Source organism: Drosophila persimilis, unplaced genomic scaffold (assembly GCF_003286085.1).
Source record: "Drosophila persimilis strain 14011-0111.01,24,50 unplaced genomic scaffold, DperRS2 tig00000579-arrow-pilon, whole genome shotgun sequence".
Classification (NCBI taxonomy): Eukaryota; Metazoa; Arthropoda; class Insecta; order Diptera; family Drosophilidae; genus Drosophila; species Drosophila persimilis.
This window is the reverse complement of record NW_020825322.1, coordinates 1,440,581-1,460,508: the sequence shown is the minus strand read 5'-3', so window position 1 is coordinate 1,460,508 and position 19,928 is coordinate 1,440,581. Positions and strand designations below refer to the sequence as shown.

General features: G+C 40.2%; 2 protein-coding genes across 6 annotated transcripts; one reads left to right on the top strand and one right to left on the bottom strand.

Annotated features, from left to right (window-relative positions):
- Window positions 1–83: 83 nt before the first annotated feature.
- On the bottom strand, window positions 84–3,306 carry LOC6598184 (late secretory pathway protein AVL9 homolog). The gene is made up of 4 exons (XM_002023322.2): window positions 1,964–3,306; window positions 1,499–1,900; window positions 1,253–1,433; window positions 84–1,178 (listed from the first exon to the last, which is right to left on the bottom strand). The coding sequence occupies exons 1-4, from the start codon at window positions 3,009–3,011 to the stop codon at window positions 629–631; spliced, it is 2,181 nt and encodes a 726-aa protein (XP_002023358.2). The 5' UTR covers window positions 3,012–3,306; the 3' UTR covers window positions 84–628.
- Window positions 3,307–12,509: 9,203 nt separating this feature from the next.
- Window positions 12,510–19,597, top strand: LOC6598185 (troponin T, skeletal muscle). 5 transcript variants are annotated; one of them, XM_026990371.1, is made up of 9 exons: window positions 12,510–12,547; window positions 13,340–13,384; window positions 15,581–15,604; window positions 16,316–16,688; window positions 17,459–17,677; window positions 17,759–17,851; window positions 17,936–18,016; window positions 18,123–18,201; window positions 19,052–19,597. In XM_026990371.1, the coding sequence occupies exons 1-9, from the start codon at window positions 12,525–12,527 to the stop codon at window positions 19,306–19,308; spliced, it is 1,194 nt and encodes a 397-aa protein (XP_026846172.1). In that variant the 5' UTR covers window positions 12,510–12,524; the 3' UTR covers window positions 19,309–19,597. The 5 variants fall into 5 exon arrangements, with proteins under 5 accessions (XP_026846172.1, XP_026846170.1, XP_026846171.1 ...); XM_026990369.1 differs by lacking the exons at window positions 13,340–13,384; window positions 15,581–15,604; window positions 18,123–18,201 and adding an exon at window positions 18,635–18,713 and having other exon boundaries at window positions 16,316–16,685; XM_026990370.1 differs by lacking the exons at window positions 13,340–13,384; window positions 15,581–15,604 and having other exon boundaries at window positions 16,316–16,685.
- The last annotated feature ends 331 nt before the right edge of the window (window positions 19,598–19,928 follow it).

The window sequence follows — 19,928 nt, the reverse complement described above, 5'->3', positions numbered from 1 at the left end:
TGACACAGGCAATCATTAAAGTGATGGAGCTGCCATCCAGCAGTCCAATGCGACTCCTCCATTAAGCTCGAAATATGGAATAATTGTAATTGCACATTTCATATGTTTATTTTTGTGTGTGTCTGGATTACATTTTAGGTTAAAGGTCAATAGTGTGGGTGGGGTGCACGGGACTCGACTCTCTGGACAAGAAGGCCATTAATATCGTTTCGTGTGTGCGTTCGGCTGGATCGGCCCCATCATACATAAATACGAATTCATTGAGTTTCTTATTGCCACGCGGATGAAGCTTTGAGTTTTCTCTAATTAATCTTCTTTTGTTTGGATTACAAATTGCACTTGGAACGGTCTAGCTTTACATATGGTCTAGGATATAGGATATCGGATATAGTACATATACATACATTGAGTGTGTGTGTGTGTGTGTTTGTGTGTGTGGCGGATGGCAAGGGGTTACACATAAATATTAAATAATATTATCATTTGGCCAATTTTGGGGACATGTAGAAATATCTAGACATTGAGACTGAGACACAATTTGTTTCGCAATAAATTAAATAATTATCATTATACGCTTAGTTAAGTTTTTTTTTTACAATGCCGCTCTGCCGCTTGCTGCCGTGACCCTTCAGACAATGAAAACATCCCCGTTGTTGCGCTCTAGGGCTGGGGCTGAGGTGGCCACATCAGCCCCACAGCCAGGACGCAGTGGTTGCTGAGATATGCTCGAGAGGGGACTCTCTTCGGCCTTGTCGAGCAGCTCTGCCTCACGACCAATCTCCACGATGCCCTGCTGCTGCTCCAGGGAAACATTTCTCGACTCGTGCGCCTCCTCCAGGGGGGTGCCGGTGCTGGTTCTGGTGCTGTTGTCCTGGCTCTGGCCAGCCAGGTGTATGCTCACGCCAGCTATATCCAAGTCCTCAGCATCTTTGTGATTCTGGAATGTGACTGAGATCTCTTGGGCAGTGGCCACAACCACCGCCCCAGCTGCACCTTCGCCGTCCTCGCTGTCAGAAAGCGTGCCGGTCCCGTTGCCAGGATTCGCTGGCACTGTTGTTATCGAGGACCACCAGCTGGAAAAGGCGCCCTTGGCCTGAGAGATGGCGCCGCCAACCGCTCGACTGGTGGTGTTCACGGCCTGATTGATTTTACGACCGCTCTCGCTGTTCTGCATGGTCCTATGGCAGGGGAGAGAGAGAGAGAGAAATGCTAGAGGGCGTGCGAATGGTTCGGAAAGATTGGAAGGGCTTACTGCGCCAGCTTCAGTTTCATATCCGCCACGGATAGGGTGCCGGCAAAGGGATGGCCAGCGGGTAGGGCTTCGAAAAATTCGGGTTCGGGTCGCACATCAAACCATTCCTGATAGCATTGGGTGCGCTTGAAGGCGCCTATAAAGTGCGCATTAAAATGATCGTTGTCCTTGGGCGTGGAATCTATCGAAGGAATCATCATGAGAGGGGGGCTGGAACAAAAGAGCAGCGGGAGGGACGGCACTCACCCGGAGACACTGCGGTGCGTAGTAGAGCCAGAATGTAGCCCTGAAACTGTTCCCTTATCCAATGCTCGCTGCCCTCCGCATCTTCTTTGGGCGTCTGGACATGCTTCATGATGTAGTCCATGTAGCGCAAATCTTCGGTGCTCAACACCAATTGGCGACGCAGTTCAGGATCGTGGGCATCCAGATTGGCCGCCTCAATGTCGACCAGGACGTCGGCCAGCTGGCGCTTCTGCTGGAACAGAACATTCGAGGTGCCAATGACATAGGAGAGGACCATGGGATCGCTAAGCAGATCCATGTAGGGTAGCGACAAATACGGCAGACAGAGATTGCCGCTGGCAAAGATGCTAACGGGGGCACGATACTCATCCGGGTTGACGGAGCACAGGGCGGCCAGGTTGGCTGTGGAAACAGAGGGTGCGGAGGCATACAGATAAAGCGGGGATTCATTTGGACTCCACTTACAGGCTAGTGTGTCCACGCTGGCCTCTCGCGTTAGCGAGCTGTTGCGGCCGTTCGATTCCCGATGCGACGAGGAGGATGCAAAGTTCGAGTCCTGCGAGTTTGGTGTGGAGTGGGGCGAGGTGTCGCCGCTGCATTGGGAGCCCGCCGAGGCGGCAGAAGAGACCAGCGCCAGGTCCTCCGCCTCGCCCTCGGCTGCCGTTGCGCTTTCGGGCGTCAGCTTCGGCTCGTCCTGTGTTGCCGCCTCAGCCTCTGCCTCGGCGGCGGCCAGTGCTAGCGCCTCTCGTTGCAGCGAATCGGTAAAATCGGGCATGGGCGAAAGCGGACGGGAGGTACGCACACAGGCCACCTCCTGAAAGCCCTTCTCCAGGAGTCGCGGCACCAGCGAGGCCATGCCCAGGATGAGCACACACATGCCGCGCACCGGAGACCCAAAGCAGACAACCCGGCGCTGCAGGAGCAGCAGCTTGAAGAGTATCAGTGTCTTGTGGCGCCAGTGGAGGACGATCTCGCGAAGGGACAGTCCCACGTGAAAGTGACGCAAAGGGCGGCGTGACTCGTCGTCCAGCAGGCAGGCATTCAGCTGCTGATACGCCTTGACCAGAAGTTCCGTGCAACTAAAGTCGCCCTGGTCAAAGAACGCGTCGGCTATCAGGGCCAGTTTCACCTCGATATAGCCATAAATGGGCTGGCGGGACAAAATGCAGACCGATTTCTGCACTGTGCTCCGTGTGACATCGGCTGTGCGGATTTTAAGCTTCTCCACGCGTATCTGGCGGTAACAGGAGACGCCATAGATGCTGGCCGCCGGCTCGAACAGGCTGGGTAGGTTAAAGAACACCGTATCCTCCACGAAATTATGTGAGCCGTCGGGCAGGGCCAGCGTTGGCAAATACTTCCAACCGGATGGGCACTCGTTGCGGCCACTGGAGCCGGCTATCAGCGGCGGATGGGAGAACTCCACCTGGCATCCTAGCTTGTGGTGGAAACCCACCACCAGGATGTGCAGTATCGGTGGCTTATTCTCCGGCTCCGTACTGCTGCTGGCCATGACGGCGACTGATCAACTGCACACAGGAATGCGCTGTGCTTCGTTGCGGTGTGTGAGGCTCTGCTGCGGTTAAAACAATTCCCGATTGACAAATCGAAAGGCGGGTGGGTGGGCAAGGCAATGATAAGCCTAGGAGTCAGGATTGCGAAGCCCACATCAGCAGCCACTCACTCACAAATACAGTTGCAAAGTGTTTGCAATCGCTATTGTTATTGCTGTTCTCCTTCTTTCTACGCGCTAATTGTTGTTGTTTTCGGAATTTGCTTAGTTTTTTGTTTAAAAAAATTTGCAGTGTGTTGGTGATGGGGGGTTGGCAGCAGTGTGACTGCGGATTTATCGATAAAATATACCGTCCGACCCTCAGAAATATGTCGACATATACCGCCTCGTTTTAAAAATATACCGTAAATATACTCACGAATTCAAGTTCTATTTTACATATTCCTCGTTTTTGATATTCCGTCGAATATTACTAGCTATATAGAACATTTAGCCATGCTATCATAATTTATACGATTGATGAATCAATTTTCTATTTTACTGGTGTATTTTTAATACTTGCTTTTATTGCATTTTGCGTAAAAAGAGGTTTTAGCGAAATAAGTCAAACAAACAACAAGTAGCGAAATAGGTCAATCAAAACAAACGAAAAAGGAAATTGCTCAAATTTGATATTCCATTGAATAATGCTGACAAGCTAAATCTTTCAGTAATGCCCGAATAGTTTTATCCCATTGATGAATAAACTTTCTACAAGATTGCATAGTTTTTAATCCTTGCTTTTATTTTATTTATTGTAAAAAAAGGTTTAAACGAAAAAGTTCAACAAAAAAAGAGTCGCTATATTGCGTGTAAGCCGTAGTATAGGCCTTTGTATACCATATTTTATTAATTTTATATGAAAGTATATATATTGATATGAAGATAAAACGTAACTAATAAAGACGTATTCTCAAATTGACATTTTTTAGACATATTCATGTATATGATGAGTGATGAGTATATGATCTCGATCCTGATACCTATTCTTGGTTTCTGCAAGAAGACAATAAGCTTTAAAATATCGTTGAAATATTGGAAATAATATTAAATAATATTGAATAATAATAAAATATATTGAAAATAAATTGTTTTTGCCTGTGATGACAAACATATTGACAACTCTATAACATCCATTTCCCCCAGGGTATGTGTGCATGGAATGAGACTCATTGTTGTCAATCGAGTAAAAGAGGTCCTTACCCGATTCAAGTTCGGTTATCGATACTATTGACTGGTTACGAGTGGTGCGCGCCAAATCTAACTTTTTTGAATGTGAGCGACAAGGATTTAAATGTTGTCAACCGGGCCATTACCGATTCAACAAATACGACGTTTCCCTCAATTCTGATCTTCCGTCGAATATCAGCTATATGGAAGATTTAGCCATGCCCACATAATTTTATACGATTGGTGAATCTATTTCCTACTTGATTGGCCTATTCGATATAATTGTTTCATTCATTTCATTTAATAATCTTAAGTCTTAATAAGACTTATTAATAATAATAAAGTCTTAATAATATACTAATCACTAACATCACTATCGTCCTTAACGATGTCGCTGGGATTTCGCTGGAACAGCATTTCAGTGTTCGGTTCAAAATTCTCGCAACCGTTGTTCTTCCTTAGACCTTGTCTCACATATAAAAGATTTGAAACATTTATATTCATAAATCTATTTCTTGTATTTGTTTTTATTAAGTTCACTTCGGAGAAAATTCTTTCACATGATACATTCGAAACTGGCAATTTTTCATATTTTAATTCATTGTTGAAATCTTTTATTTGTCCCAATGAATACCAGAAATGGCCAGGACTTTTGTGTGTTTTTAATAAACTAAAAAGAACCTCATCATTTTTTAATAGGACAAATTCATTATCGATTCCCTGCGGATCTTTAATAAGTTGAGGAAATCTTTTATACATGCAAATCTGATAATTGGCCATTGACTATGGGCTTAGGTTCAGGGTTTAGGAATGAGAGAAGTTTAAAAACCTTCTCGTTAAAAGTTAACCTTTTCTTTAATTGTATACTCAACACGATCAAAAATTACTGTGCTCTTTGGAAAAATTACTATTTTCAATTTCTTTCTAATTTTGACACTTCGAGGCTTACATTAATTGAAGTGAAATAATTAATTTTATTATAAATGTATACATGTACATGTGAATTTGTAAAGGACAAATATAAATAAAAAAAAAAATGTAACTAATTGTGGCTTATAGTTTTCCCATCAAGCGGATTTTTTCAGGATAAGTGCTTGCTTAGTTTTTAAGAAATCTGGATGGCATTTAGCACAAAATTATTTGCTGCTGCAGTCAGCATTAGAATACACTTGTACATATGTATGTATCGACAAGATTAAATTAATATATAAATAACTAGCTGACATGAAAACAGTCGGCGCCACAACAAACAAACATTCACCAAGTCTTAATAATCTTACCAAATCCGAGCGAAATCAAAAAATAACATAATATGATAACATAGAAACGACACTTTATAAAAACAGTGTTTATGTGAAAACAATTTTTTTGATACAAAAATTCTGGTTCAATATATCCCTATATAATTGAGGATAGTTTCAATGAGGCTGTCGGACTCCTGGTATATCATATAAAATCATAATCATAAGTATTACTTTCACGACTTATGTACATACATAAGAAAAAGCATACACTCGACCGATTGGATAGTCGGGAGCCATTTTGCCAGACTTGAATATTACTCTGGAGAATGTCTTCGAACCTGGAAAACATTAAGACACAAAATCTGATCTAATTGGGACGATAGAAGTTGTTTGGTCAAGTATTTCACTCGATTATGTTAAGAGCTTTTAAATATTTTTTAAACTGATTTCATTCAAGGTCCGATATTGACAATTCTCGTACCAATCTGTTATCCGCCTTGCAGATAGCCAAGTGAAAATTATGAAAGTCACCGAATCGGTGTTTTTCGAATTTTGAAAAACGATTTTGGTGGTATACTATTGCAAATTCGAAGTATGAGGAAATTATCTACTCAACCAGGTCTACAACTTAATTTTTGTCCTTTGGAAATTACATTTAAGTATACAAATAAGATAGATATTAAAACTTTCTTATTTGGAAGATAAGAAATTGTGTGTTTCTGGCTTAAAGCAAGCCTATAAGCTTTGACCCTTCTTGACCGTAAGTGGCTATAATTTTTCTACAATTAATTTATTTATTTTAGTCTGTGATTTTTTGTATCTATTCAATTAGAGTACATAGACTAGGTGCCATTGTTATCTGGAATAATAAAATATGCCAGTCAGTAGTGTCAATACTCCAATAAATCTATAACTGGAGAAGTCTTCTACAATTTAAATTTTAATATGTATACTTTTCAAATTGTAAGAAAGACGAAACCCAAAAAATTAAAAACAAAACGAAGAGTTCTGAAAATAAACGTGTAATATTATACATATAATGGACAGACCATAAGTCCTATATAGAATTTCTGAGTTTGATTTCGTTCCTAAACGGTTTGATATTTTCAGCCGTTTCTTTGGTGTTTCTTTTATGTGTTTTTCCTCTTGGATATTTCTGTGTTATTTCTCGTTTCATGTTCGTTTTCATTTTCATTTAATTTAGTTAAGACTTATTTTTAAATCGACTATCGAACGTACAGAATCTAAATTTGGAACACAGCGAGTTGTTTGTTCTTTACAAGATATGTACGAGACCTGGACTGGACTGGTGCCGAATCCGAATCCGAATCTGAACCATTCCCATTCAATGAATGCATGCAGAATGGGATACGAAAATATATATTCTCATTTTATGGGGCTGGGCTGTGAAATTAATTTAACCGAAAGCAAAATGTGCACAGTCGTAGACTGAATGCAAGGAAAGATATTCAAATTTAAATATTTGGGCGATTTCCCTGGATGATACATACATATGTATATATATATGTATATTAAAAGCATAATTATTCTAGAATTTTTAATATGATATTAACTTCAATAGTTGCAAATTATTTTGAGCCTGATTACATATTTATACGTACTTCAATGACAGGTTTTAAAATATTGAAAATATTTTTCCAGATTTTCGATATTGTTTATGTTATTTATTATCTATGGATATATGTATTACCGACAGTTACCCGTAAACATCGCCCCAGAAAGCTGGCCTATAGATAGATATACATATACTTATATGATATTTAAGCAAATGCATATACATATATGCACATATCTGTGTATGTTTGTATTTCTGAAGCAGACTTCGTGCATACGAGCGGTACTAAAACCGAAGGCTATAGACGAGAGCGCCCACACAAAGCGCCAAAAATAGAACAACGAAAATCCGAAATTGTGCTATTTGTTATTCCCTGATTCTTTTTGTTGATGCTGAAGATGATGCGAATTGAAATTCAGTTGAAGGCATACCCATACCATCTCTATACATCTGTATAACCGACTAGTGTATATATTTATGTACAAGAATTGTGCAGATTATTGGAATAGCTGGACCGACGTTTGCCATAAGTTCAAAGTTGTTTATCGAACGGAAAATGTTACGTGAACCCAGCCAGATGGCAATGAAATGTTCAATTCCGCCGATTCTGACCGATGTCTGTGCTGGATATAGCCGGGGCAGACATGCCTTTCGCTATCCTATAGCAACCGATTTCTTCCCTGCCCACCGGTGCCTGTGCCTTACTGCAGCTCGGCGATTTGGCAAGCAATGGATGATACCTAGACCATACCGGACGACCCATATCCAACGGATACAGATGCACGGATTGAGATACATATCTAGATGTACATGTGTAAATAAAGCATATTCGTATAGTGCATATCGTCTCGGTACATACGGTTAAAATGCAGATACTAAACTGTTCTAAATTTAAGAGACAAGTAGATGCCGAATCAAAACATAAATCTTAACAAAACAACTATATACATAACCATATGTATGTATATTGATAGTGGGATTATATCATTATTATTAGACAAGTCTGGGATCTGATCTGCCATAAATGTAAATGGGAATTATTTTTCTAATACGATCTATATATTAGGTATAATAGTTTTGCTCTTCTAAGCCGATTTCCAAATGATTTCTCCTCAAAAGCTTTACCTAAAGAAATCATAGATCAATTTAGTTTTTTATTTGAGCGTAGAAATGCATCAATAACCCCCAGAAAACATCCTCTCCCTCTCGCTAAGAAAGATTTTATGCATTGTAATATTCGATTTTGCCAGGCGGTTTTTAGTTCAGCATCCTCTGGATGCAATGAAACGGAGTCCTTACTTAATCTAGGGCTCCTTGCCTACTATTTTCTTATTGAACATCTGTTGAACATGTCTTTCAGGGATCCTCCATGTGGACACGATATCATATTGAGCCCTTTACGAATACAAATATGTTCTTATTTGTATTATTCAGTCTCTAAGAAATGTTCAGCTTAAGTCGGGAATAATTTTATTCCCGTTTCAAGATAGTGGTACTACTATCGGATAAAGTAGTACCTTAAATCTTCAGCAGAAGCATTATACCTAAACTTTGTGTAATATATCTAATATAAAAAATAAATAATTATTTTAATTACGATTATAATTATATTAATACTAGTGGGAAAGCCCCGTGAGCACTCGGGAGCACGATCCAACATTTTTGTTAGAAAAAACTACTGTATAAATATTATATAAGATTCATTTCTGGATGGATCTTACAGTAGGATGCACTTTTCACAGGCATTCAGAAGGAATACCCTTCCGGGGATAATACGAAATCTGGTGGTGGGCAGACAATGCCGGATGCTCCAGTTATCGTCGATATATCTGGACGAAGCCAATGACTTAACGGAGTGACTGTAATGCGTGCTAGGGCATAGGGAATTATTTGGCGAATGTATCCGTTGGATACTTGCAGAAAGAAAACCAAAAAAAAAACAGAAGTAAAAAAAAGAGCGAAGCAGAACAATGACGAATAGATTCAAGTGTTAGACAAATGGCAATGCGATGGGGGCCACCAAAGGCCGAGCGACGTCAGCACTGGGCCACATACATATGTATGTCTGTCTGTATGTATATAGTGCGATACAGTCTATACGGATCTATATAGGTATACTCGTAGAACATATAGAGCTGTAGGGCGTGCACTCTGGGGCCGAAATGGGGTTCAAATGCTGCAACAATTGCCGTCGAATATGTCACACCAACACAGGCGAATATCAATATTTTCTAGATGGGAAACTCTGGCTATACCTAGCCTATACATAGGCCCGAGCACGAGTATGTGCAGAGATATATGCAACTGAGCGGCAACAAAATTTTAATGGCTGTGAAATTTATGTTCTACGATATTTGATTCCAAAAACAAATGTGTAAAGAGCCAGCGAGAGCCACCGACGCACCCCAGAAGCTATATACTCATGTTCTAGTTATGTGTATACATATATATGCTATATAGATCTGCTCCGACCCCCTCCTGGTTTGCTCTCGCTCTGGCCAATTGGAAAATTTTCATTTTGGAATCTTTTGAATGTGTGAGGCAAGTTTATGTTTCAGTTGCAGCCCACCTGAAAACGGCTGCCGCCACCCACCCACACCCACCCACACGCACACAGCGCACAGCACACAGCACACAGCACAGATCCCCTCAGTGTGTCCCCCCCTGGGCCGGCCACTTGTTGCCACATCGTGGCATATATCTGGCCTCTTCACGCCCGTTCGTTTATCGCGACGATTCTGGTATATAGCAGGCGATCGCATGGCACTCGCGAGGCTCTCGTATGGGTATCGGTATGGGTATGGGTATGGGTATGGGTATGGGTATGGCCATTGGTATGGGGATTCGTGGGGTTCGTGAGCGGGGGTAAATGCTTTTCATGCTTTTCCGCGAACGCGAACGATGAAAAATTCTTTAACATAACGTGTAGCAACGCTTTGGATCGTCAGTCTGTTTAGTCGAACCGCAGCATTCGCTCCTACGACGTCAGCTGCTCGGACTTTAGTTGAGATTTCAATTTGTTTCTTTTTCCCTAAGTAAGTTTTTTTTTTTTTCTGTTTCTGTTCCTTCTTCTGCTCTACTGCTGCTGCTTCTTCCTGCCCAAAATCAAAGAGTGTGTCGAACCGAAAGAACAAAAAAAAAAAAAAATGAACGAAAAAGTTTTTGAAAAACCAAAAAAAAAAAACCAAGAACCAAGAAATCAACATTCAAATCGAACATAAACCGAAAAAATCCTTTGTCGTAACGAACGGGGCAAGGCAAGCCATCAATCAACCGAACAATTCAAATCAACAAAAAACCGAAACAACATTGGAAATTCCGTATTATATAATCCTGTTTCAGTTACGTTTTTTTTTTGTTGGCAATTTTTTTCAAGTGAAATTGAATGGACCGAAATCGTATCAAGTGAATTCAAACGAACCGTAAAAAAACTCTGCAACAAAATGATAATTTGTTTCCTATTTTTTTGTATGCCAATGTTTTTCTTCTTCTTTTTTTTTTTTTTTAAATTTTTTTCGTTTAGTTTTTGCCTGCCGCATTGGCTAAAAATACTTCTATTCGAGTGCTCCCAGGCATTTGCGACAACATCAAAAGCCAAAGACAAATCAAAAGCAAAAGCAAAAGCAGCAGCAACAACAATAACTACAAAAAAGAGAAAAAAACAACCAAAGCAACAACAACAGCAGCAGCATCGGCAACAACCAGAACAACAACAAAAACCAAATAGGAACATCAATAAAAAAAAAAGCAAAAACCACAGCAAGACAGGAATATATATATTCATCCGACTCGAGCGACGAGTCGAACCAAAGACCAAAAAGTGTTATATGATCTGAGAGGAAATTTCTGAATTTTGTTGCTTCATTTTGTTCGTATTTTAAAAATAAATTCGGTCTGTGTGCGTGTGTGTTTTTACCTTGGTAAAATGTCCAAGATACACCACACGCTGGCACAGACGGCCGCACAGACACACAGATCCACACACACACAAAGATACTCTTCGTCTCTGGCAGCTGTGGCCACAATCGGCGCAGGCGCCATTGAGACAGAGATTAGACACAGCCACAGACACAGAGATAGAGAAAGAGATGGGGAAAGAGATGCAGATGTAGATGTAGATCCACCCACACACGACAGCCAACAGATACAGATCTGGAGATTCTGGAAGATAGATTCCTATAAATGGAATCCTGTAGAGCTTTTGGGAAAGCACTGCCAACGGTAGTGTCATTGGGTTATTGGCAATCTGTAGGAAAGACCGACACAAGAGAACGACTCAAGTATTGTAGAGAACATAAGTCCCACTTGCAAAAATATAGCCAGGTAAAAACTTCAATCAAAAGGCATCATTCGTTAAGGTATGGATCGTTTTCTGAGACAGATCCTTTCAGATCTGTCAGATGGAACCATTTTGTAGGCTACAACGAAGAGAGGTTTTCAAGAACTTCTTGTAGTCTTCTGTAAAAAAGGTTTTCCGGCAACATTGCCATCCGTGTGTACCCGATATTCTCCAGAACTGACCCAGTTTCGTGTAACACTAAAAATAGGTCTTTAAAACTGCATTCCAATGCAAAATGCAAAAAGGAAGACAATCGCACGAATCTTATGAAATTTTAGACATTTTTGCATATGAAATGTGCCACACACACGCCCCATATATTTAGAACCATATATAATATATGGAATATATTTAGTATAGATATTTAGAGAGCGATCTATGAATGGCATTTGAAATTTATTTTTCTTTTCTTTGGCACACACAAATACATATACATATAAAATATATATATGCGAGAAGCTTTTCTAGAATTTCTGATTTAGTGCCAAGGTAAAAAAAATATAACAAAATTTTCGAATCTCAACAAAAAATCAGAATAAGCTTTTGTGGAAGCTTTTGCGAAGCTTTTGGATGCCGTCGCCGCCAAAAGGGAAATTCAATACGTGCCCCGCAGTCTATTTTTAACGGGAAACGCATTGAAACAAAAATTGAAGAAAAGCCCCGATATACATATGTGTGTGTATATAGATCAGACTATGGCGCTCTCCCTCGCACACTCGCACACTCGCACACATGCAAATGTGTTAATATAAAGATATAAAGATAGACCCAGAAAATTAAATAATTTTAGAGGCAACAGAGCCGCAGGAATTTGTTGTTGTCGAGGATTATGATGTGAGAACACGACATTGTTGCCGGCTGGCTATATAAAGACAGGTCTCTCTCCCTATACATATACATATATACATATATATGTGTATATCTTATGACAGCACACACACATAGAAAGAGATATGCATCTATTTATAGAGTCCTATAAAGGCAATCATAGACATAGAAAGAGGAAAGAACGTTGTTTGTTGTTGTTGCTGTTGCTGTTGCTGCAGCTACTTTTGTTGGAAATTACTGAACCACCAGCAGATTCTAACCGAAACTTTCCTTCTCCAAATTATTGTTGCAGGTTTTTTCAACCCTAAACCGTAACCATGTCCGACGATGAAGAGTACACGTAAGTAGCAGAGCCGGAGGCGCTCGACGACTTGAAAATATTAAGTATACGACGCGTCCGACAACGAGAGAGTAACGAGTAATCAAAGTGTTAAGAGATCGAAAAAAGGCGTATGGCGATAGTGATACTAGTGCTAAATGATAAGAAATATAGTTAGTTCAAGTTAAAGTTACAAATTGAAGAGAAGTATTCAAGTTTCCCACTACTAATTCAAAGTTATTTTGGAACATTATTTTGTCGAATGAATTTTTTGTGAATTTTTGTAAGAGAAGTTTTTGAACACGTCTTGTGTGCGGGACCCGTACACGCCACTATACAACACTTTTGATATACCCATGTACCATGTACCATGTACCATGTATTTGTGGCACCTATTTTGATCTGTACTCCTTTTTGTCTATTTCCACGCATTCCCCCATGGAAAACCACAACCTACAACCCAAAACCGAACCCCGATCCACGAACCACGAACCACGAAACCTAACCGTGAACCAACAACAACCACCATACCTATCATTATTCTGTTCGATCAACCGCTAATGCTGTCGTTTCGTTTCTTTCGAAATCGAACAACAACCAATCAACAACAACACCACAAATCAACAACAATTCAACAACAATCGACAATCACCTCTGCACCTGCACCCGTGTGTGTGTCCGTTCGCACTTTTGCACTCCCACTCGTCAAACAAAATAATAATAATAAAAAAAAAAAAAAAAAAAAACACCAACAAAAAAACACATATAATACTGTTATAATTAAACGACTCCGTTTAATTACGAACTCCAAAGCAGCTCCGAGGAGGAGGAGGTTGTCGAGGAGACCAGAGAGGAGACGTAAGTACATTTTTGTTGCCAATTTTTTGTTGGTTTTGGTGCAGCAGCCTCAAGAACTCGATTGGTGTTCATTTATAATATACTCGTACTATCTGTATTATCTTACCACCCCCCCCCCCCCCACTCCCTTTTTGTGTCACATAAATATAAATATTTTTGTCGCTCCTTTTTTTTGTTGTTTGATCTATAAAAAAACCTTCCATCTTTTGTTATGTAATTTTTGTTTTTTACTCCAAAATTTTCTATATGTGTTGTATTTTTGTATATTTTTCTGTTGTCAATGTACGCCAAATGCTGACAAATCAAAGAATAGAACAAACAAACAAAACTTTTTGATAAATCCGTAGAAAATCTGTCCTTCCTGTCCATTTTTGTGTATCACCCGAAAGCCTAAACCTGAAACCTAAAACCGAAAACCCATCCCCAAAACCAGAAACCAACCCAACAAAATTGTTTTGTGTACTTGTCTGTAAATAATTGTATTTGTTTTATTAATTTTACCATTATGATTATGATTTTGTTTTCCTTTTCCGTTGTACATTTATGTTATTTCCTTTGGTTTTTGTTTTCAATGTGTTGTTGTGTGCGTCTATCAAAGAAAATTTCGAAATCAAAAATCAAATATCACGACCTAAACTTCCGATAATTGTACAAAAAAAACCTACTAATGGAACCCTGGAGAAGCACCATCGAACCCATTCACTCACCCCTTCACCCCCTATCACCCTATCACTCAAGCCAACGAGCTCATGTGTAGTTCTGTCCCCCATCTACCCCCCGTCCTCGGCAAACCAATTGGCAAATCAAATCGCAAATCGCAATCTGTGTACATATGTATGTACATAAAAGCTATGTGTATCCCCCCACAACCCACACCCCACACTCCACAGCCCACAACCCACACCCCACACCATTGGAGCCTATAGCTTTCTATATACCATATACTTATTATTGTGTATTTTGTATTCGTAACCTGTCTTTTGTCTATCTGTCTGCAGCTGCAACATGTCTGTCTATCCCCCAAACCGATTCCCAGCAGCAAGAAAATAAATTTCCAAACAATATATATATATATATATCTATATAAATTTCTAAATCTAAAATTCTAAAACAAACTTTTGGCAAAAAGTTAACTCTCTTTCCGCCTATCGCTGGCCTGGCTTAGCAAAAAATGTTCTTGCCTTTCAGACTTGGAAATATCTCATTGATCTCATTGAACTATGTTTCTCTCTCTCTCTTTCTCTCTTCCATCTCTTTTTGATTCTCTTTCTTGTTACAGGAAGTAAGTAAATTGTGTGAGAAAACCAATGAAAAGAAGAAAGAAAGAAACCAAACCAAAAATCAAAAATCTGAAATCTGAAACCCAAATTCTAAATCAAATGTAATTCGTATTTGTTTCGAATCTGATATCACAATATCCTGCAAATCTGTACAAATCTTTTTCCAAAAACAGAATGCTCCACAAAATTTCCGCAAATCTCTTTTTGAAATGCCCAAAAACCATTGCTCGTTTGCCAATTACCAAAAAAAAACAACAAAATTTAAAAACCAAAAAAACCAAAGAGACAAACAATTTTTTTTTGTATATTTGTGCTCTCTTTCGACATTATATCTCTCTCTCAACCAACAAACCATGCATCAGAGAACCAGAACCAGTTCCAGTTCCAGTACCAGTTCCAGAACCAGCTCCAGTTCATACTGTATAAAGAATCGTTGCTTGGAATTTCGTTTCGTTTCGATTTTATTCACATTTTTTAGTTTTCTTTAGAACAACAACAAAACAGAAAACAACAACAAAAGAAACAACAAATACGTACTTACCACGAACTTAATTATTTTGTTTTTATTTTATACAAAAAAAAAATATCTCTCTCTATATATATTCTCCATCTTATCTTCTTCTTTCATTTCGTTTCCAAAAAACAAAAAAAAAAAACAACAAACAAACCAAACCATTTTGCAATTGAATTTTTTTTAAACAACCAAATGTTTTTCTCTTTCTTTTCAAAAAAAAAAAAAAACAAAAATTTAAATTTAATTCAATTTTGTATGCAATTTTCAAACCGAAACCCACAAAAACACCGTGAATTTGTCAATTTTTTGAAACACAAAACAAACAAACAAAACCAAATCTATATATGTATAAAAAATATCACCACCTCCATGTTTGTTGCCACCTCAATGCCTCACGTATAGAAAACCACCTCAGACACCAGCCGAGTAAGTCTATGTACAAAAACAAATGTGAACCACAAATGAAACAAGAATGCTAACCGAAACTAAACCTAAAACCCTAGTGTTATGTTAAGATCGTCCACGATTAATCCGCCTGTTCGTACAACCCAACCCAGCCCCCAAAAAGCACCCTCAAGAACTCAAATGTATAATTCAGACTGTACTGTACCTCCGTAGCAAGCACTACTCAACTTAACTCCACTCAACACAACTCAATTCAACACACTTACTCACCACAACTCACCTCAAGCGGCGCCATCGAAGCGATTAATAATCGTTTCCTTTTTTGGCGTGTTTCCGCTTCCGTTAATGTTTATTTATCTTTTTTTTTATCTAGAGTAGACTTGTCCTTAGTAGAATGTAGAAAACCTAATGCTTTCTCACATCAGCTCTTTGATGGCTACTAATTGTAAAGAAAATAAAAAATAAAACTCAATAAAGACTAGTATTTAGATTCCCTTTAGACTTTTAGACCAACAAAATATATAAAAGATGATAAACGAATTAAAACGGGCCTTAAGAAGTTGTATCAAAATTCTGTAATTAATTTTAGTATTTAGACATTATTCGTAGTACTAGTGGCTATCTAAAAGAAACCAAAAAGAATAAAAAAACATAACAGCCCGCCACTTGATGAGCGAAAACTAATCGATTATTTTGTTCTCCCCCCCTTAACCCTGACTTGGCACTATCCAGAGGTGAGGGCGATCCAGAGTTCATCAAGCGTCAGGACCAGAAGCGATCCGATCTCGATGAACAGCTGAAAGAATACATCAGCGAATGGCGCAAACAGAGATCCAAGGAGGAGGATGAGCTGAAGAAGCTGAAGGAGAAGCAGGCCAAGCGCAAGATCTCCCGCGCCGAGGAGGAGCAGAAGATGGCTCAGCGCAAGAAGGAGGAGGAGGAGCGCCGCATCCGCGAGGCTGAGGAGAAGAAGCAGCGCGAGATCGAGGAGAAGCGCATGCGTCTCGAGGAAGCCGAGAAGAAGCGCCAGGCTATGTTGCAGGCCATGAAGGACAAGGACAAGAAGGGCCCCAACTTCACCATTGCCAAGAAGGATGCAGGCGTGGTAATTATATGAGATTCCATCAATGCACCCTACTGATACGCTTCCCCCAACCATATATTTTATTTTATTTTTTTCTGGTTTTTGGCTATATCATTATGCGTTTTGTTTTGTTTTCTTTTTTATTCTCTCACATACGATTCGCACAAACACACACTTACAAACCACACACACACACACACATCAATTATGTTTTCCTCATCGATTGCCCTTATTGTTGGTCGTCATTGATCGCTGATCGTTGATCCTCGATCATTGACCGTGAACGTGATCGTTATCGTTATCGTTATCGTTTGTGTCCCATCCATCAATACTCGTATCGCATCCATGCTTGTCACACAACAAACCAAACCCAATCCTACACAAATGTGAAACTGAAACAACAAAACAAACTCTTTGTTTTTTCTTTTTTCTTTTGCAAACACGCATGTATGTCCATATGCACACACACAAACAAATAAACCAACAAACAAACAACCAAACACAATTAAAAAAAAAAAACAATCGCAACTTCCTCTTCCGCTCCATGCGCTCTTCTCTTGTGTGTCTATCTCTCTCTCTCTCACTGTTTGTCTCTCTCACTTGTACCACACGTACCACAAAACAAAACCAAACAAATACAAAATAAAACCGAAAACACAACGAAATGTGTCTGCATCAAAAACAAATATTAAAAAAATTAAAACAAATTCAAAAAAACCAAAACCAAAACCAAAAACAAAACAAAACAAAAAAAAACTTGCACGCACATGAAAACAAAACAAAAAAAATAGTTGGGACTCTCGTCCGCCGCCATGGAACGTAACAAGACTAAGGAACAGTTGGAGGAGGAGAAGAAGATCTCGCTGTCGTTCCGCATCAAGCCACTGGCCATCGAGGGCTTCGGCGAGGCCAAGCTGCGCGAGAAGGCCCAGGAGCTGTGGGAGCTCATCGTCAAATTGGAAACTGAGAAGTATGACTTGGAAGAAAGGCAGAAACGTCAGGACTACGATGTGAGTACCAATCGCCATAGCACCCCATAGCAATCGAAGCCAGCTGACAAATCAATATGATCTCCTCCCCTCCGAATCCAGTTGAAAGAGTTGAAGGAAAGACAGAAGCAACAGCTCAGGCACAAAGCCTTGAAGAAGGGTCTCGACCCAGAAGCTTTGACTGGCAAATACCCGGTAAGTGATCGATACGCCAGCTCCGATTCCGATTCCGATTCCGATATCGATATCTGACTTACATGATTTTCTTTGCATTTGCAGCCCAAGATTCAAGTCGCCTCCAAATATGAGCGACGTGTGGATACACGCTCATACGACGACAAGAAGAAGCTCTTCGAGGGTGTAAGTATTCGGTTGCCTGGCACACGATTGGGGGTTTTGGTCTTTGTCTGGGTTTCTCTTGCTTCTATGTATATTCTCTATGTATATCTCAATATCAATAATATAGGGCTATAATACGGTCTATGCGGAAACCTTAGAAAAGACCTGGCAAGAAAGACAGGAAAGATTTACTCAGCGCACAAAATGTAAGCGTCCGATATACGATCACATGGCCCATCTATTGGGCCATCTCCAATCTCCAATATCCTACGTGTGTCTACGTGTTTCTCTATCTACCTATCTATCTATGTCTAATCCATAAACTATGTCCAATCATTACCAAAGTACAGTCACGTCAAAGGGTTCGTTGGGAAGCGATGAGCGATGAAGCAGCTTAGGATGAAGGGAATGAATGGGTGGTGGGGGACGGGAATGGGGACTGACAGCAATAACTCGCCTAACGTCTACTCTCTTTTTATTTTTTTCTTTCTATGTTTTATGTAAACTATATTTCATAATTGTCAACTGTACTTGTGTGCGCTGCGTATCGTAACATTCATTAAAAACAACCCAACCAAAAACACGCCATCCCCAAAAAAAACCCAAACACAAACACACGCTCGAACACAAAAACGACAGGGCTGGGATGCGATCACCAAGGACTCGAACGAGAAGATCTGGAACGAGAAGAAGGAACAATACACCGGCCGTCAAAAATGTATGTACTGTACTCTACTACTACTACCGCCACTGCCACTGCCACTGCCACTGCTACCAGCACCAGTACAAGCACAAGCACCAGCACTGTGAATGGGGGTCGACTGTACCCCGCGCACATGCACTCGCTGTAGCCCCCGCACCGCCAGAGACGACAACAACAGAACAACATTCATCATTCTGTTCATTGTCGTGCTATGTATTGTATTATATTTTCCTGTTCCTGCTCCTGTTCCTCTGGCCCCATCCACAAGAGTTTTTCCCCCGTTTTTATCCCATTCGATCGATCCAGTGCTAATCGTTTGTGTTTCTGTGTGTTTTCTTTCTCCGAATATATAGCCAAACTGCCAAAGTGGTTCGGCGAGCGACCAGGCAAGAAGGCCGGTGAGCCCGAGACACCCGAGGGCGAGGAAGACGCCAAGGCCGATGAGGACATCGTTGAGGATGATGAGGAAGTCGAGGAGGAGGTCGTCGAGGAGGAGGATGAGGAGGCTGAGGAGGATGAGGAAGAAGAGGAGGAGGAAGAGGAAGAGGAGGAGGAAGAGGAGGAGGAAGAGGAGGAGGAGGAGGAGGAAGAGGAGGAGGAGGAGGAATAAGCCAACTCTGAACCCTGAACTCTGAAGCCATTCGTTCCCCCCCCCGTCTTTTTCGTAAAACAAACTCTACATTTAAATACCAAAGCAAAAATACCAAAGCCAAACAATTTTAATAAAAGTAAAAGAATGAACTAAATAGTTATTATCTTAGCTTATTCAAAAACATACTTATTATTCTTGCAAAACAACAAAACAACAACTTGAGCAACTTTTTTTATTGAACTTATCAAATTGAAACAGGAAATGTACAATTTCTTTCAAATAAAACATCAAAACCAACACCAACTAAGTCAAATACCAGAGAACAAAAACCATCAACTAAAAAAAAAAGATCAAACAAGATATTAAAGTGTGTTATGGCATCATATCTATGAACAATTCCTGTTGTTTGTGTGTATGTCTGTGCGTCGATCGGGTCTCTCTCTCTCAGCATTGGCCCTCATTGGTTCTCCATGGCGTATGGATATGGGAAACATATGTACCAATATCCGCTCTTTCGCTGTAGCATATCTCTGCTACTACTTATGCGAGTGCGGTCTAGAAGTGAACGCGGGATATTTACTAGTCTGCAGCAGTTCCAAAAAGATTGCTGGGAAAGATGGGAAGGAAGTCCAGAATAT

What these genes read in the sequence shown, in the direction of transcription:
- LOC6598184 (XM_002023322.2), bottom strand. Translation starts at nt 3,011, where the DNA reads ATGGCCAGCAGCAGTACGGAGCCGGAGAATAAGCCACCGATACTGCAC. An exon ending in CAGCGTGGACACACTAGCCT is followed by an intron (nt 1,901 to 1,963) that starts GTAAGTGGAGTC and finishes CTGTTTCCACAG; the next exon opens with CCAACCTGGCCGCCCTGTGC. An exon ending in ACGCACCGCAGTGTCTCCGG is followed by an intron (nt 1,434 to 1,498) that starts GTGAGTGCCGTC and finishes TTCCTTCGATAG; the next exon opens with ATTCCACGCCCAAGGACAAC.
- LOC6598185 (XM_026990371.1), top strand. Translation starts at nt 12,525, where the DNA reads ATGTCCGACGATGAAGAGTACAC. An exon ending in CCACCTCAGACACCAGCCGA is followed by an intron (nt 15,605 to 16,315) that starts GTAAGTCTATGT and finishes GGCACTATCCAG; the next exon opens with AGGTGAGGGCGATCCAGAGT. An exon ending in AGAAACGTCAGGACTACGAT is followed by an intron (nt 17,678 to 17,758) that starts GTGAGTACCAAT and finishes CTCCGAATCCAG; the next exon opens with TTGAAAGAGTTGAAGGAAAG.